Here is a 19,150-nt window from a genome sequence, read left to right as displayed (position 1 = left end):
GTTACTATACACTCACCAGCCACTTTATTAGGAACAGCCAGCTAGTGTTTTATGCAGTTCTCTAATCAGCTAATCCCTCGACAGCAGCACAATGCATAAAATCATGCAGATACAAATCAAGAGCTTCAGTTCATGTTAACTTCAAACATCAGAATGGGAAAAATTCTGATCTCAAAGTGACTTTCACTGTGGAGTGGGTGTTGGTTTGAGCCAGATGGACTGGTTTGAGTATTTCATCAACTGCTGATCTCCTGGGGTTTTCACACACAACAGTCTGTAGAGTTTACACAGAATGGTGCAAAAACAAAAAACATTGAGTGAGTGACAGTTCTGTGGGTGGAATCGTCTGGTTGATAAAAGAAGTCAGGGGAAAATGGCCAGATTGGTTCGAGCTGCCAGGAAGGATATAGCAACTCATAGCAACTCTTTACAACCATAGTGAGTAGAAAAGCATCCCAGCACGCAACAGCGGGTTCCACTTCCACATTGGGTTCCACTTCTGCAGCTAAGAACAGGAATCTTAGAATCAAGAACAATTTCCTATTAAAGTGGCCAGTGAGTGTAGGTACAGTAACATGGAATGAGTGAATTAGTGTAATATGGCCAGAGCTGCTGTTTACATAATATTGGCTGAGGTATATCAGGTATATTCCATTCAGCTAGCATGATATTGAACAAGTCGAAAACTGAATGGAATATATCTTATATACCAGGAAAAAAAGCCAGCCAATATTATAATGATTATTTTAATACATACACAGGTGGGCGGCACGGTGGTGTAGTGGTTAGTGCTGTCGCCTCACAGCAAGAAGGTCCAGGTTCGAGCCCTGTGGCCAGTGGCGATCCTAGAGTGATTTACTCCCCGGGCGAAACCCCCTGCTGCCCCCCCCCCCCCGCGTTGGGCTCTGTATTAGCCAACAGAATGTTAACAGCTTTACATGGTCGTTTAAACATTTCTCATCGTGTGTTGTACGTCGCGGACACGGCCTGTTATAAATTTGCTGTTACCAGAATGGCAATGATCAAGTCGTAATGTATTACTTAAGACTCTGTGTAATGCCATAGTAGTGTAGTACTATGGTAGTAAAGTCTTTTTGATGACTAGTACAACGTTCCGCTGGCGGGATTGTGCATATTATGGGGCTACGACAAGTTAGGCACACACACACACTGATGACGTCACCTGCACAACTTTGGTATTGGGCTTCCCCATCCAAAATGTTCACCCCCCCCCCCCCCCCCCCCCCCCCCCCCCCGCCCGTCTTGTTTTTTTTTTTTCCGGGGTTTTTTTTGGGGGGACCTTTTTTTTTTGGGACCGTTTTTTTTTTTTTCCACGCCCGCGCTCGTGCCGCCCCCCGCGATGCCGCCCCGGGCGGCTGCCCGGTCGGACCGCCCCTGCCCATGGCCGGCGAGGGCCTTTCTTTGCATGTTCTCCCCGTGTCCGCGTGGGTTTCCTCCGGGTGCTCCGGTTTCCCCCACAGTCCAAAGACATGCAGGTTAGGTTAACTGGTGACTCTAAATTGACCGTAGGTGTGAATGTGAGTGTGAATGGTTGTCTGTGTCTATGTGTCAGCCCTGTGATGACCTGGCGACTTGTCCAGGGTGTACCCCGCCTTTCGCCCGTAGTCAGCTGGGATAGGCTCCAGCTTGCCTGCGACCCTGTAGAACAGGATAAAGCAGCTAGAGATAATGAGATGAGATTCACAGGTGGCATAGTGGTGTAGTGGTTAGCACTGTTGCCTCACAGCAAGCAGGTCCTGGTTTCGAGCCCCGTGGCCGACAAGGGCCTTTCTGTGCGGAGTTTGCCTGTTCTTCCCGTGTCTGTGTGGGTTTCCTCCGGGTGCTCCGGTTTCCCCCACAGTCCAAAGACATGCCGGTTAGGCTAATTGGTGGCTCTAAATTGACCGTAGGTGTGAGTGTGAATGGTTGTTTGTCAGCCCTGTGATGACCTGGCGACTTGTCCAGGGTGTACCCCGCCTCTCGTCCATAGTCAGCTGGGATAGGCTCCAGCTTGCCCGCGACCCTGTACAGGATAAGCGGCTACAGATAATGGATGGATGGATACATACACATTCCTTTTGGTGTTCAAAGCGTCGTTCTCTTTCAAAATTCTCTCAAAATCTTCCATATTTAACGAAGCAACCCTGGTGGCCATGTTTGTTTATAAATAATCACAGTCGCTCACTAGCATGTAACTTTTCTATCTCTGACGTGTGACATCATGTTGTTTTGACAACCATGCAATATCATAAACCATATTCAACCCTCATTCTCCATTGGGTAGAGTGACATAATACAAGTAGGATAAGCGATATGATAACAATATTGCATGCTATCAAACCAAATGAATGAAACCTGCTAGAAGGGAATAGAACACGTTTTTATTCCATCGAAAAAGAGTCCTGTATGTATAATAATATAGAATATTAAACACCTTCTGACTAATCAGATTTGAGAATTCAGCAGTGTTGTGGTATACGCTAATATAAAAAGACGAATCTTTCAGAAAGGTTCCAGTGAAGTTTTAGGAACCATTAAATTACAAACAAAATTCTGTGCTGGGTTAAAAGTGTAAAATAACTCCTCAGAACGTTCATCCCAGATAAATCTGTAAACCTTTGACAGGCCCTTTTACGGCTGTTTAAACGATTCTCATTGGCTGTACCAAAAACCTTAATATACAGGGTCACGTTGACCCGTGAATGCAGTCAGTGTGCTGTCTGAGGATCAACAAGCACCAGTGCGAGAGCAAAATCACTGCTAGACCTGTGGGCAGTCATAAAATTCCTAATTTTGTGCAGTTACAAGGTTATTTTGGTTATTTCAGAGTGATGTAGACAAAACACAAACACACGATCATGCATGCACGTGCATGACTCACACATGCACACGCACACACACAGTGTTTTCCACAGTGCATAGAGAAGCTCCAGAGCCATTCCAAACCGTCTGACAAACGTCTGGGAGCAGCGTCTGCTGGATGGTGCCGCTTGCCGCCACTCGTTCCTAAATATAGCTCAGCATCAGGGTGTGGACTCGGAAAACCACAGTGCGCTATCGTCAGTCTAACGTTGATGTGACGTTGACAGAGCGCCTCAGAGTAGCCACAGTGGGCCAGTTGCACGTGTGTGCGTGTATAGTGCTGGCATGATTAAGGGTCATTACTATGTTTCATTTAGTTTGAAGGTTTTATTTTAAATGCCTGCTTTAGTACAGAGAAATGCAATATGTTGATCCTCGTTTGCTATTTTTCCACTCCTGTAACCAACAAAGCAATATACCCTGACCCCGCCTTATCGCTGCCTTGAAATCTCATCCAATAAATTCTCTATGTCGGAAAACATTTCCTGAAAGGAGCCTCTAAAATGCCTGTGAATCAGCTGAATCTGTGAATGCTCTAAAACTCTGAAGTGATGGGTCTAGCACATGCTCACAAGGGATTTGGGGAGCTGTCTGATTCAAACACATGGCACATGGAAACCTGGTTTCCATAGATTCAGTTCTCACGGCACCGCAGTCGGAATCCTGGCCTTTTCCATCGTGGGCTACATTTTTCCTGGACACTTTGTGCAGATATCTTGCCCTTATTCATTAACTCCATCTCGGTTCCTTAATTTCCATCGATCTCACTCACTCACTCACTCACTCACACTCACTCACTCTCTTTTTCTTTCACGCTCCATTTCTGTGGGTGTGTACCTGAATTGTCTGAAAACTGTGGCTCATCCCAGTAGACTGGCGTCTCTGTGTCTGTGGCCTCAATGGTGGGCGGAGACCGGCACCTGTCAATCAATGGAGGCTCCATATCTAAGGAAATAGAAACATTGTTCGGATTCCAAGCTGATTAGGGCAACGTCCTCTAAAAACTGAGGACCAGATAAAGGCAGTCGAGTGCGTGCACTGGGTTTCTTGCTCTTTGATAAAGAATAGTGAATTTCACGGAGCAGGTAAAACAATACATTTTTAAAATGTAGGACAGTAACCTCTGGACATGTACAGTGTGTTATAAATGAGATGGAAAGCAGGACACACCAGTAACAGTGACAGTGAAGGAGCAGTTGGCCTTGTTCCCAGCAGGATCAGTAGCTGTGTACGTGATGACTTCTGTGCCAATCGGGAAAGGCTGGGTGGGGCTAAGAATGGGTGTGACCTGGACAACAACCTGAGAAATGAAACAGAGTACATAATTATTATACTACGTACCAGCGCACTGCCTCAAATCCGAAGGTGTCTGAAGTCTGAAAGTGATGATTAATTTGTGCTAGCAGCACTGGCACAAATTGTTACTCTCACTCAGGATCTTTCTACTTTATTATTATTATTATTATTATTATTATTATTATTATTATTATTATTATCCTCCTAACATTTTTTAGGACTCTATTTCAGTTTCCAACTAATCATCCCCAAATTTCACATGCAGAATACCTCTGGGCTGAGTTAAGTTGCTATGACTTTTGGTGCTGATCCGGATCACCGAACCAGAATGAGCCATAAAAAATGGGCTTTTTTCCTCACTAAGCATAATTCTCTATCTCTTACCATTCTGGATCTATAGGGTACAGTGACCAGACGTCCCAGTTTGTAAGAGCTAGCGCAAATCATTGTGACTTTAGTCACAGTATCTATCTAGTTACTTATTACTTTTTAATAACTGCAACATTGACAATAGTGACAATAGTGTAATCCAAATCACAGGTTTATATTAATGTGCTTGCTCTGATATATCATTGTTTCTATAGTAACACCTACTACATAGGCAATCTACATAATCAATCAGAGTTAAAGGTTTTCCTCTAGGTTTTCTGACATGGGAATGCTTTTAAGATCAAGGATTTGTACTTTGTGGATTTTCTGTAACAAGCTACATTTTTTTCTTTGCAATTAACTTTAGGTGAAAGTGAAGGATCAAATGTTTATAGCTGCTAAAATAAAAGTGATAATAAGAACTAACTTAGTTTAAAGAGGTTAACAAAAATAGCCTCATTGAGGCTGGAGCTCATACCGGCCACTGTTGTTGTGTGCGAGTTTGAAATCTGATCATTCCTGTAGGAGGAGTAGCGATTTTCGTGAAATTGCACGTGACCCCTGTGTAGCTGCATCCATGGCAGGTAGCACCACCTGGTGAACAATTCTTGTTGGAATATGTCTTTAGAGTCTTCTGGGTGAGTTTGAGTGAAAACATCCTAGCAGGTTATGAACAGTAGTGTTTGGTGTGACGAGTCACCCAAAATTTTCAAACGCCCATAAAATGTTAAATATAACAGGTGGCACCACCGTCTTGACAATTATTATACATATCAACATGGGGAACATCCCATATGAGTTTGATCAAAATCTGATCACTCCTGTAGGAGGAGTAGTGATTTTCATGAAATTGCACATGACTCCTGTGCAGCCTCATCCATGGTAGGTTGTGCCACCTGGTGAACAACTCTTGTTGGAATATGTCTTTAGAGTCTTCTGGGTGAGTTTTAGTGAAAACATCCTGGCAGTTTACGAAGAGTAGCGTTTAATGTGACGAGTCACCCAAACTTTCAGACACCCATAAAATCGTAACTATGACAGGTGGTGCCATCATCTTGACAACTTTTATGCACACCCACTTGGGGAACATTGCATGTGAGTTTGATTGAAATCCGATCAATCCTGTAGGAGGAGTAGTGATTTTTGTAAATTGTGGACGTATGATGAGTGGTTGCACAAGCTCATCCGGACTGGCCTGTGGCCGGATGAGCGAAAAATGTTTAAAAATTATGTTTGTTTTTTTTACCTCCATCAACTTTGTTGGAGGAGATTATGTTTTTGCCTCCGTTTGTTTGCTTGTTTGTTTGTTTGTCTGTTCCCAATGTAACTCAAAAAATCGTGAACAGATTTTGATGACATTTTGAGGAAAGGTGAGCCATAGGCCAAGGACCAATCAATAAGATTTTGATGCAAATCCAGATATGTGTGCGGATCTAGGATATTCTATTATGTGGCTTGGTGGAGGTATGCACTCTACTGAGTGTCCTTCTAGTTTTAGTTGTAATCATTGGCAAATTGCTCTGATATAAGAAGTATAATGCAACATGACTGGACATGCTTTTATTGGAAAATAATCAACTGTGGGGGGATGTAACAGGAACTCTATTCAAAATTATTAATCAAAGGTTTTGCTTTAGGGGTCACTTTTGGGAATCAGCTCTCAAGATGATAAGAAATATTCTGGAGATCAGGTTGCTTCCATTTACAGCTAATTATCCGGCAGGCCATTGTCCTGATGGTGAAACTGGGGTTGAAGTGTCAGGATCTGAACTCTCAACCTTCTGAGCCTTAACCACTGAGCAGCAACAGCAGAACTTCATTAATATAAACTGTTTTTCAGTAGCACTGTGGGGGTGGCATGGTGGTGTAGTGGTTAGCACTGTTGCCTCACAGCAAGAAGGTTCTGGGTTTGAGCCTAGTGGCCAACGGGGGCCTTTCAATGTGGAGTTTGCATGTTCTCCCCATGTCTGTGTGGGTTTGCTCCGGTTTCCCCAACAGTCCAAAGACATGCAGGTTAGGCTAATTGATGGCTCTAAATTGACCGTAGGTGTGAATGTGAGTGTGAATGGTTGTTTGTCTCTATGTATCAGCCCTGCAATGACCTGGCAACTTGTCCAGGGTGTACCCCACCTCTCACCCATGGGATAGGTTCCAGCTTGCCTGTGACCCTGTACAGGATAAGTGGTTATGGATGGATGGGTAGAGTATTGTTGTGAATTTGTCTACATTTGAGTGACCTGTTCACAGTTGAAGGTAAAGCTTTATAGCTAGTTTGGTTATTTCATTCCAGTTGAGTAATATGATATTTTGACTAATAGATAGTAACATTCTTATGAAGCCTTTAAGACGTTTTGGTGTTGGTAACATAAACATGTCACTGAGTAACATTATAATAGTCCATGTGGGATGCTGACATGAAGGACCTCTGATTGCTTGGCCATGAGCTCCAACTGTAAACTCTGGATGTAAGAGCAAATCCAGTAAAGCTGGCCAGTAATCATCTGTTAAGGCTAGTCATTCAGAATGCTTCAGTTTGTCTCTGTAAAGCATTTCATTTTTGTAGAGCAATAAATAACCATTACAGTATGGTTCAAACTGACATGAGTGGATTTACTGAACCCAAAAGTGGACAGTTTTACGTCATGTCTTGAGCTCAATTAGAGAGCACACGAAAGAGCAGCAAGACGAGACTGTGCAGATTACTGACATTTTAGTGAGGGAATCTGAGTCAGTGCCATGGACCAAGTCACATGTATGTCTCCAAAAATATCATTGTTAACATTGCTAAGTTTCCATGATAATTCAGACAACCCTGATAAACCTTTCAGCAGTGTTGAACTGGATCATTCAGACATTCCCAGCCATAACCAATTAAGAATACTTACTGTTTCAGTTATTTTCTAGGCGTTTGCAATGCAACTATGTGTATTATAATAACATAAGCTGGTTCTACTACATCATCTAAGCTCTAAGCCAAGGCTCAGCTTACTCTTATTTCTTGTTCTCTGTGTTTCTGAGCAGAAACAAAAGCTCAGAAGACAAAATGAGAAAAGCAAAATAAAACTTGCCTCATCTCCAGAATTATCTCTCAGTACCGGTGCACTCAGAGTGACATTCGAGGAGCCCTGATGCTTGTTGTTCGGTGTGATGATGTTCTCAGGACACTGAATCCACGGAGGCTCTGAGTCTGTGAGAATGATAACAAAGCCCACATAAGACAATACTAAAATAACTGTTGAAGGAGTTAGAATTTATGTTGGGCAAAAAAAATGAGCATCAACTCAACACTGAGGCGATGATTTACACTTAATACATTGGTAATAATTAATCCCAAGCCCTTCCATCTGAGAAAATAGTTCCACAGCGGCTCAGTAAGTATGCATTCATACAGAACTAAAGTGCAGTTTACAAACACGTCTGACTGAAGAAGTTCCACAAAAAATATGTTTTATATAGAAATGAATACTGATGTCCGACCAGCTGATTGAATTAGAAGTGAGTTTTGAGTTTCTGTTCTTGTCTTTCTGTACTAAGACATGTTGAAAATCTTGTCTGGAATAAACACACATATTCTACACACATACAGTAGTAGAATAGATAGCAGGTTACGTATTCCTTAAAAGGATAGTTCGGGATTTTTGACATGAATCTGTATGGCATCCCCATCAATAGTGTCGTGCAAACACACTGACTTACCCCTGACAGCATCCTGTGAGTCCAGTTCTTGTCCAGTTTTGGTCCAGACGAAAGTAGTCCGGCAAGTTTGTTGGGGTCACGAAAGTAAAACGTTTTTCGTCTCAAAACAGTATTTGTTCAAAAGAGTGATATATTTGCATCACAAAACCGTTGCCAAATAAAAAGTCAGACCTCGAAATCGCTTGGCACTATTTTCTCTCCCTTCTTATCATTGCGCGCTGCCGCCAGGTAACAGCCACGGCTGTTTCATTCATTGTTTTAGTGATGGGAATTTCGGCTCTTTTTCGGGAGCCGGCTCTTTTGGCCCTTCTTACTATAAGGAGCCGGCTCTTTCGGCTCCCAAACGGCTCCTGAGATTTTATTTTTGATTTAATTGCTGCAATTAACTAGTTAATTAATTACATTATTATTTATATTTTATCAATAGGATGTTTTCCATTTTATTTTTTAGTTTTTGTAGCCATTGTAAAGCTTTGTAAAGTATAGCAGTGTAACAATGTTCTAGCTATAGAAATAAAACTTACTTACCAATTAATAAATTATTTTCTCACGAACATAATGCAAAACTGTGTTATATTACCAATATAAAATACACAGAAGACATCAACTGTTTATCCTTTATGGCTTTATTTCACACTCGACCTTGAACAAAATGCCACAAAATAAATTATGAAGTATAAATCAGGCCTAAGAAACTATGAAGCAAAGTTGGAAATTATTTTAACAAACACAGAACAATGTGCAACAAAATATGTGGCACCTTGAGCGCATGTAAAAAGAGAAAGTGCCGCACTCTGCTCCACCAGTAATGAGAAGCCGCTGGAACAGCAAATATGCTCCTGTTATAATGACTGCTGTCTCGTTGTATACCGCAGATTAATCTGGCCATGCCAAGGCGGTTGCCGACCGAACCTGTCAATTTATGAGCGACAATTTATATCATGAGCTTTAGGAATTCATGGCAACAAAACAATGATCATGGTTGTCAAATAGACAATCATCCTTCAGCTGAGCTGAACTCTCTCTCTCTCTCTCTCTCTCTCTCTCTGAGGCACCTAAGGACAAAAAACTAATTCGGCTCCCCAACTCGGCTCCCACCGAAGAGCCGGCTCCCGTCATTCACTTCAAAGAGCCGGCTCTTTGAACCGGATCGTTCGCGACCGACACATCACTACATTGTTTACTGCTAGCAAAGTTAGCGACAACATGTCTGACTACGACGGTGAAATGTGTGTGGAGATTCAGCCACATCTTTGTTGCTACAGCCTGGATAGTCGCAAGTGCGCACCATTTTCACAAATATATTATTGTATAGGTTATAGAAGGTGATAAATTTGTCGCTGTTCTTGCTCTCAAATTAGCTTGCTAGCGCCGCTGATCTGAACTCCTAATCACTGCCAAACAATGGGAAAGGTGTTGATTCCTGCGCAGATGTCAACATGACAGCGCGCAGTGATACCGAGGGAGTGAAAATAGTGCCAAGCGATTTCGAGGTCTGACTTTTTATTTGGCAACGGTTTTGTGATGCAAATATATCACTCTTTTGAACACATACTGTTTTGAGACGAAAAACGTTTTACTTTCGTGACCCCAACAAACTTGCCGGACTACTTTCGTCTGGACCAAAACTGGACAAGAACTGGACTCACAGGATGCTGTCAGGGGTAAGTCAGTGTGTTTGCACGGCACTATTGATGGGGATGCCATACAGATTCATGTCAAAAATCCCGAACTATCCCTTTAAAGGCCTAAGAAATACTTAACAGTTATTCCATGAAATCGAGTCATACATGAGCTGGTATTGGCTATAAGCCGTGTACGACGAGATTGAGTGGAATAATTGTTTTATTCTATCCACATTCACTGGATTTTGAGAAACAGAGCATTTTTATGTTTTGCAAATTCAATAAATAAAAATTTAATAAAAAACGTCTGACAAAATAATTTCCGCTTAGAATGTAAACAAACCGATGAAATGACAGTAGCAATTTGTGAAAAATGTGATAATTCTTGAAAAATAAAAAGGATGTTCTTACCATCAAATACTTTTATTCCATGTTTTGTTACCTTTTTTTGTATTTTTTGGGGTTTTGTTTTCGAGTAGAGTTTTTATTTTGTCCTTGCTTGGTTCAGCAACACGCTCTGCCATTTTGTTTTTCTCTAGTCACGGTATATGAGCTGATATCCTAGTAGTAGAGTAGCCAATCAGAGTGCGTGATTACTCATATCCAGTGAATGTGGATAGAATAATTTGGATTAGAGCAATACAGTCTATCACGACAGCATCCGTTTGGGAGTCAGCCATAATCGTACACAGAAAACACACAAACATGTGCACTAACACACACACACACACACACACACACACACACACACACACACACACACACACACACACACACACACACACACACACACTCAGGCAGGCAGGCAGGCACGCACGCATTCACAGTGGTGCATGTAACCTTTTCTTCCCCTTGTCCAACTGAATAAATGTGCAGATGGAGAAGGCATCTTAGTGACAGAAAGCAGAAGCCATCAATTCTGCTCAGATTCTGCCTGGGCTCAAGCAGTGTCAAGCCGTGTATGCTGGACCATGCTGGAATCCTTTAGTTTTTGCACGCATGGTATTTGAGGAGTTTCCACTAAGCCTGCTGGGCATTACATGGAAAGTTCAGCTGGGTGTCATAGCAGTAAAGACAGACCACCTGCTGAAGCAGACATCCCATCTGCACGCCTTTCACTGCCTGACAGATCACTACCAGCCTGCCTCTCTCTCTCTCTCTCTCTCTCTCTCTCTCTCTCTCTCTCAGTTCTGTTACCTGCACAGGTGACTTTATGCATATTGTTACTCCATTCTCCAGTTGCCAGGCAGCGCACTTCAGGATTCCCCAGGAGACGATAACCACGGCGACAGGAAAATCTGCACACAGCTCCACTCCGCATTGCTCTTTTCTTACAGGCAGGAGGTAACAGACGGACCTGGTCCAGGGTTACAATGGGGGAACAACGCACCTCTGAAATCAGACAACATAAAGAGGGAGGAACTGAGAGTTGGGCTGAGAACACACACCCGTCAGAGTAACAGATCAGGGATCAATTAATTTTATTTTTGAGAGTGTATCAGATACTTAATCAAAGTTATAACTCAATGCACTTGACATTATGTTACCATGTTGGATTTCACCCATGACAGCGATCGTACATAATGGTTTAAGCAAGGCCTCTATTGGCTCCAGTAAATGAAGAAAAATAAATGACGCAGCTTTTAAAATTCCTTTTAATTTGTCTGGAGCCGACAGAACACAGGAGCAATGTCAGGCAGCAGAGTTAGCGAAGCAGAAAGGAATTATTTATTTTGTGATTAAAAGCACCACATGATGCTCTTTGAGATTAAATCATAACAAGAGGAATGGTAGCCATTAGAAGGTTGGAGAAATACAGTTAAATGTTAGTAGATAAAGATTACTGAAAATGTGTTTTAATTAATGAATTGTTTAACTGTTTCATGGATGAAGACAAGTGGCATAACATTGGTAACACCGCCACTGAAGAAACTTTATAAAACTTAGTATATTTAGGGTGTGATAATGTTCTTAAAAAGTTGGGGACATAGTTTCCATAGGACTAGTTAGAGAGAGAGAGAGAGAGAGAGAGAGAGAGAGAGAGAGAGAGAGAGTTTCTCCACATCATTATTACAGAAACATGGGGTTTCTGTGTTCTTGGACACAGTGGTAGAAAAGCCACACACACACACACACACACACACACACACACACACACACACACACACACACACACACACACACACACACACACACAGCCAGCAAGAAGCCTTCATCCTGAACAACATCTCTCTTTGAGAGGCTTGGCTATGATTTTAGCAGACGTACTGGGAGACTGGATGCAATATGACTGACAGCACAAAAACAAACACAAGTGGGCAGTGAAATGCTCTGGAGCTCCTCGTGCCCTTTGGTTACATTGAATATGTGCCTATATAGAAGAGCAAATAGCAGTAACCACAAGGTCAGCCACTAGTGTGACATGAACGTCTGCTGTAGGACCAGTCTGATGGAGAGAAATGGAGAGGGATGGAGGAATGGAAAGCGATAAACAGCAGCTAGTGAGGTTTGGCTGGTTGGCTCAGCAGATGTCTGGAACTTAAACGGAGCACAGTGAGTGAGTCATGGGAGGCAGAGCACAGAGAAGCCAGAGAGTCGCAGACAAGCCCTGGCCATAGAAGCTCCCTAGGATTTGTCTTGTGGTTGAGGCTAATCTACAGCACATGCTAAAGCACACAGCTGAGGTGAGATTCCTGAGTGCGAAAGAAACAGAGACAGCATCAAGTTGGCTCAGCGCCTCATTCACTAACACTGTTTTTCCACATTCAAAGACAAGAACTGGCCCAAACTGAAACCAGTGGCATTTGGGGTTTTAGTTTGTTTCTTATAAAATTGAGACATGACAGTAAAAGCAATGGGCATGTCAATGTCAATGTCGAGGAAGAAAAACATTATATCACTGTCTGATTGGTTAATAAGCTGATATTAGCTGCATCAAAGTTAAAATAATCCAAATTTTCTCACCTCGATGTAGAATTTTGTGTACCACAAGGCCTAGTCCTAGTGCCCGTGGTGAAATGATATACCACTGTTATGCAGCTGAGACCCCAATCTTCCTCTTCTTATGATCATCAGAGTCTCAGATCTCAGATGTCTCTCGTCATGGATGACAGCTCATCAGTAATTAAATCCTAAAGCCTACACTAACACAACAACACTGACCTGCTGGAAACATCTGCACCTTGACCTTGCAGCCACCAATGTGGACTTCCTGATCACTCCTTCTGAATAAGCACTAAAGTTTGGTATGGACATTCAAGTTTGGACATTGCTGCAATCATGCAGGTCAACAATTTCTCTTCAAGGAGGATGGCCACTCAGGTACTGGTTCACTCTCTCAAGACTGAACTACTGAAACACCCTCCTGGTGGCTCTTATTGCACATTAGGTCTTTTGAATGCAACAGCCTGACTTGTCTTCATTGGCCCCTAGTTCAGCCATGTCACCCTTTCAGCATCAGCTGCATTAGACATAAAAAATAGCCTCAATGAGGCTGGAGCTCATACCGGCCACTGTTGTTGTGTGTGAGTTTGAAATCCGATCAATCCTGTAGGAGGAATAGCGATTTTTGTGAAATTGCACATGACCCCTGTCTAGCCTCATCCATGGCAGGTGGCACCACCTGGTGAACAATTCTTGCTGGAATATGTCTTTAGTCTTCTGGGTGAGTTTGAGTAAAAACATCCTAGCAGGTTATGAACAATAGTGTTTGGTGTGATGAGTCACCCAAAATTTTCAAACGCCCATAAAATATGACAGGCGGTGCCACCGTCTTGACAACTTTTATACATACCAACCTGGGGGACATTCCATATGAGTTTGATCAAAATCTGATCACTTCTGGTGGAGGATTAGTGATTTTTGTGAAATTGCACATGACCCCTGTGTAGCCTCATCCATGGTAGGTGGCACCACCTGGTGAACAACTCTTGTTGGAATATGTCTTTAGAGTCTTCTGGGTGAGTTTCAGTGAAAACATCCTGGCAGTTTACAAACAGTAATGTTTGGTGTGATGAGTCATCCAAAAATTTCAGACACCCATAAAATCGTAAATATGACAGGTGATGCCACCATCTTGACCACTTTTATGCACACCCACCTGGGGAACACTGTGTGTGAGTTTGATCAAAATCCAATCAATCCTGTAGGAGGAGTAGCGATTTTTGCAAATTGTGGATCCGGACTGGCCTGCGGCTGGATGAGTTAACCATGATCCTTGCCTTCAAAACCAAAATGGACCAGTCCATCCAGCCTTAATTCCCCATTCCCTCCCAACTCAACCCAGCCCTGGCCAAGATGCAATAAAGACTAGAATCAAGACTCTTTCCAATACAGGCACCCAGATGGTGGAACAAACTCCACTTGGTTGACCATGCATGTTTTTACTTACAGTATCACTTGAATGAAAACAAATTACACACTTAAAAATATCTGTTGGCATCTTTAGACTCTTAACAATTTGTACCAATTTGTACCACACGCCCTTGTTAGCTTACCCACACACCGAGGTGGAGGGCTGCTCCACTCTGAGCTTGGCAGGCAAGTGAGTTTGGCTTTGCCCTCCAGTCTGTAGCCTTTCTGACAGCGCACTGTACACACGAGCTGAGAGGATGAGTCACTGTTGCTGCAGTTCAGCTGTCCACGCTGTGGAGGGGACAGAGCCGGACAGGACCGCACTGCCAAGAACACAGACATCAATAACTTGTGATGTATTAGTGTTTCAAGATCCTCAGCACTTACTCCAATGCTCATGTTTAGTTTTAGTTTCTCTTCTCTCTGTTTCTCAGCTATCTTGCCATGTTTCTAGTTTCCAGGTACAAACTTTGTTCATATTGCTATCAGTTGTTTTAACAGCTTCATGCTTGGATTGCATTTTGTCTCACCAGTCATTTTGGATAAATCTCATCTCATTATCTGTAGCTGCTTTATCCTGTTCTACAGGGTCGCAGGCAAGCTGGAGCCTATCCCAGCTGACTACGTGCGAAAGGCGGGGTACACCCTGGACAAGTCGCCAGGTCATCACAGGGCTGACACATAGACACAGACAACCATTCACACTCACATTCACACCTACGGTCAATTTAGAGTCATCAGTTAACCTAACCTGCATGTCTTTGGACTATGGGGGAAACCGGAGCACCCGGAGGAAACCCTCGCGAACACGGGGAGAACATGCAAAGTCCACACAGAAAGGCCCTCGCCGGCCACGGGGCTCGAACCCAGACCTTCTTGCTGTGAGGTGACAGCGCTAACCACTACACCACCGTGCCGCCCCATTTTGGATAAATGTGTCAGTCAAATGAATGAATGAATGAATGCATGTGTAAATTTATGTGTAGCATAACATAGATGAATGTAAAAATCAATATACACTCACCGGCCACTTTATTAGGTATGCTCATTCACCTGCTGTTTTATGCAGTTCTCTAATCAGGTAATCCCTCGACAGCAGCACAATGCGTAAAATCATGCAGATACAAATCAAGAGCTTCAGTTCATGTTCACTTCAAACATCTGAATGGGAAAAATTGTGATCTCAAAGTGTGACTTTCACTGTGGTATGGGGGTTGGTTTGAGCCAGATGGACTGGTTTGAGTTTTTCAGAAACTGCTGATCTCCTGGGGTTTTCACACACAACATACAGTCTCTAGAGTTTACACAAAATGGTGCGGAAAACAAAAAACATCGAGCGAGTGACAATTCTGTCGGTGGAAACGTCTTGTTGATAAGAGCGGTCGGGGGAAATGGCCAGATTGGTTCGAGCTGCCAGGAAGGATAGCAACTCATATAATCACTCTTTACAACCGTGGTGAGCAGAAAAGCATCTCAGCATGCAACAGCAGAAGAACACATTGGGTTCTACTCCTGCCAGCCAAGAACAGGAATCTTAGAATCAAGAACAAGTTCCTATTAAAGTGGCTGATGAGTGTACAGAGTAGAAGTTGTGAGAAGCAGGAATGAATCACAAGCCAGAACAGAAGAACATTCGAACGAAGACAGGAAGTGAGTAAGTGAGAGCAATAAAGTTAGTAAGAGTCTGTGGCTGTGGCTTCGAGGCCTGTAATTTCTGTTTATACTGAGAATAGTGGTGTACCAGAGACTGAGGTTCTGAAAAATCAAAGTAGAATTTTTGTGTTTTACGTACACACACACACTGTTCTGAGATACATTATACCCAAGAGTTTTTGAACACCTGACCATTACACTCATGTTCTTGTTGAACATCCCATTACAGATTTTGTCTCCCTTTGTTGTTATAATAACCTCCACTCCTCTAGGAAGGCTTTCCACTAGATTATGGAGCGTAGCTGTGGGGATTTGTGTTCATTCAGCCACAAGAGTATTAGAGTATCACAAAAACTGCTACTGGATGCGGAGGTCTAGAGTGCAGTCTGTACTCCAATTCCTCTCAAAGGTGTTCAGATCAGGGCTCTGTGCAGGACACTTGAGCTCTTCCACACCAACCTTAGCCAACCATGTCTTCATAGAGTTCACTTTGTGCACAGGAGCACTGTCATGCTGGAACAGGTTTGGGCCTCTTAGTTCCAGTGAAGGCTAACTGTAATATTACAGCATACAAAAACACTCGATACCATTGTGTGCTTCCAGTGTCCTACTTTGTGCCATATAGCACATGTACATTTGTTTATAACATCACATTGAATGTGCAAGCTATACTAAACAACATATTTGTAATATTTCAATATTCATCACATTATGCTGCTCTATATGGGTATAATGGACCTTTCCTTACTTTCTATTATTTCTTTTTTTTGTAATATTGCTGATTATTTGTTTGCCTGTTTCCTTTTTAGTGGCCTTTGTCTCGGCGAAGTTCATTCCTGTTTCCAGGCTCCCATCAGCACATGTTGTTTGTATTGTTCTTTTTCTTTTTTCTATTGTTTCTTGTATCATTGTAGTTCGTTATTCTGTGCTGTAAAATCATTAAAGTAAGTAAAGTATGATCTACTACTCATCTCTTTCTTGTGTTTTTTTTTTCTTTCTCATTCTCATCCCTTATTTTTTTATTAGCTCATCCAGTTGACAGGCAATGAGCTTATGCCATCATGAGTTGTCCGGTGTCCGTCCGTCATCTGTCGTCCACATTTCACAAAAATCGCTTCTTTTCTCTCAATTCTTCACCGATTTTTATTATTTTTGGCAGGAAGGTCGGTCTGCCTGGAGTGCATATATCTTCTGCCCAAATTTGCATAATTACAATTAATAATGAAGATATGGAGTAATTAAGCCCTAACAAGCAGTTTCCACACAAATCGCTTCTTCTCCCTCAATTCTTCACCGATTTTGATTCTTTCTGGCATGAAGGTAGGGGTACCTAGGGTGCATATAACTTCTACTCAGATTTGCTTAATTATTAATGAAGTTATGGACTAATTAAGCCTTAATGAGCAGTTCAACAAAAATCGCTTCTTCTCAAGCAATTCCTAGCCTTTTTGGATTCTTTCTGGCAAATAGGTCGGTATTCCTAAGGTGTATATAGTGTCTATATATAGCCTGTATATAGTGTATATAGCTTGCAACATTTATTGCGCAAGGTGGCCCATTTTAGAGCGTTCGTTCTGGACTAGACGGGGCCAGAGTGAGCTACACCCTCATTGACGGTCTCGTTAGCTTTTGTTGATGTTCACATGTAATTATATACAGTATACACACCGGCTACTTTATGATGTGTGTGCTAGTCGGTTTTCTGCTTTAGTGTTATTACCTCATAGCTTTGGGGTTCCCGGGTCAGTCCTGAGCTCATGGGACTGTCTGTGTGGAATTTTTACATGTTTTCTCTCTGTCTGTATGGATCCCTCCCAGTTCTCTGGTTTACTCCAACTTCCCAAAAACATGCTGGTATGTGGACTGATTTTTCTGATTTGTCCCTTTTGTGTGCTTGACTGTATGAATGTGTGTATGGTGCCCTGTGAAGAACTCGCATCCCATCCAGTGTACGCTTTCCTGCCTCAAGCACAGTGTTCCCAGGATAGGCTCCAGATCCACCATGACCCTGACCAGGATAAAGCGGTTACTGAAATTGAATGAATGAATGACTGAATGGTTCGCTTTCTTTCCTGTTTTGATTCCTTCCTTTCCTTGGAGTGAAGTTAATGCTGGACAAAAAGTAACTTTATTTATTACTAACAAAGACTTTATGGTTCTCAGAAGACGGTTAATTTAAAACACTGCATTTTTAGCAGCATATTGTGTGTGTGTGTGTGTGTGTGTGTGTGTGTGTGTGTGTGTGTGTGTGCGCGAGTATAACAGTTGGTAGTTCTTTAAGAGTAAATAAAAAGCAGAATATGGAGGTTCTATGGGCGGGTGCACACATGCACATACACGCACACACAGTCTGCTGGTCAAGGAGTTTTTGACTTCATTCATATAATAAAACATATGTGAGCTTTCAGCTTCCAATTGTAGAAGAATAAAATATCAAAACAATATGTCCTCCTCCGGGCGGCATGGTGGTGTAGTGGTTAGCGCTGTCGCCTCACAGCAAGAAGGTCCGGGTTCGAGCCCCGTGGCCGGCGAGGGCCTTTCTGTGTGGAGTTTGCATGTTCTCCCCGTGTCCACGTGGGTTTCCTCCGGGTGCTCCGGTTTCCTCCAAAGACATGCAGGTTAGGTTAACTGGTGACTCTAAATTGACCATAGGTGTGAATGTGAATGGTTGTCTGTGTCTATGTGTCAGCCCTGTGATGACCTGGTGACTTGTCCAGGGTGTACCCCGCCTTTCACCCGTAGTCAGCTGGGATAGGCTCCAGCTTGCCTGCAACCCTGTAGAACAGGCGGCTAGAGATAATGAGATGAGATGTCCTCCTCCTTGGACTTAAGCGAGAGATAAAAAGGTAAAAAGGCATCACTGACTAGCGTGCAGTGTGATTTCTTTGTATTTTACGATGTACCTGAAAGTCATTATTTGTAAATGTTATTAATTCAGTTGAAGGTTTGTTCTGTTCTACTCATACTGTGTTCATGTACAGGTCCATGTCCAAACACAGAATTAGCCTGTATGTCCCCGGAGATGGGCAGAGCTTCAGCCTTGATGTTGCTCAGGACTGTTAAGGTGATGATACACGGGGCAACTTTTTGGGCAGTGTTGCCGGGCAATTATGCTTCGACACTTTCCCATTGAGATTGGGCAACATAATTTCTATCTGAATGATTTTGGTCATTTTGGGCAACTGTTTAAGATCATCCAATCAGAGTGCTAGCAGCAAATCACATGCCCACCTGCGAGCTTCTGAAATTGGCAGCATCTTCGGCAGTGGAGCAAAGAAAAAGAGAAAACATATCTT

General features: G+C 42.7%; 1 protein-coding gene across 3 annotated transcripts in view; it reads right to left on the bottom strand.

Moving 5' to 3' along the window:
- svep1 (sushi, von Willebrand factor type A, EGF and pentraxin domain containing 1) overlaps positions 1–19,150 on the bottom strand; it is a 283,771-nt gene that overhangs the window by 125,666 nt on the left and 138,955 nt on the right. For 2 of the 3 annotated variants that reach the window (XM_060937264.1, XM_060937110.1), the window contains exons 6-10: positions 14,345–14,524; positions 11,046–11,240; positions 7,596–7,714; positions 4,033–4,162; positions 3,700–3,807 (exon numbers count right to left, since the gene is read on the bottom strand). In XM_060937264.1, the coding sequence (XP_060793247.1) occupies positions 3,700–3,807; positions 4,033–4,162; positions 7,596–7,714; positions 11,046–11,240; positions 14,345–14,524 (732 nt within the window). The remainder of the gene's footprint in view (positions 1–3,699; positions 3,808–4,032; positions 4,163–7,595; positions 7,715–11,045; positions 11,241–14,344; positions 14,525–19,150) is intronic. The other variant, XM_060937184.1, reaches the window with a different exon arrangement.

The sequence above is a fragment of the Neoarius graeffei genome, chromosome 1, assembly GCF_027579695.1.
Source record: "Neoarius graeffei isolate fNeoGra1 chromosome 1, fNeoGra1.pri, whole genome shotgun sequence".
In the NCBI taxonomy this organism is placed as follows: Eukaryota; Metazoa; Chordata; class Actinopteri; order Siluriformes; family Ariidae; genus Neoarius; species Neoarius graeffei.
Note: the sequence above shows the minus strand (reverse complement) of the source record. Positions and strands in the feature narration are given on the sequence as shown.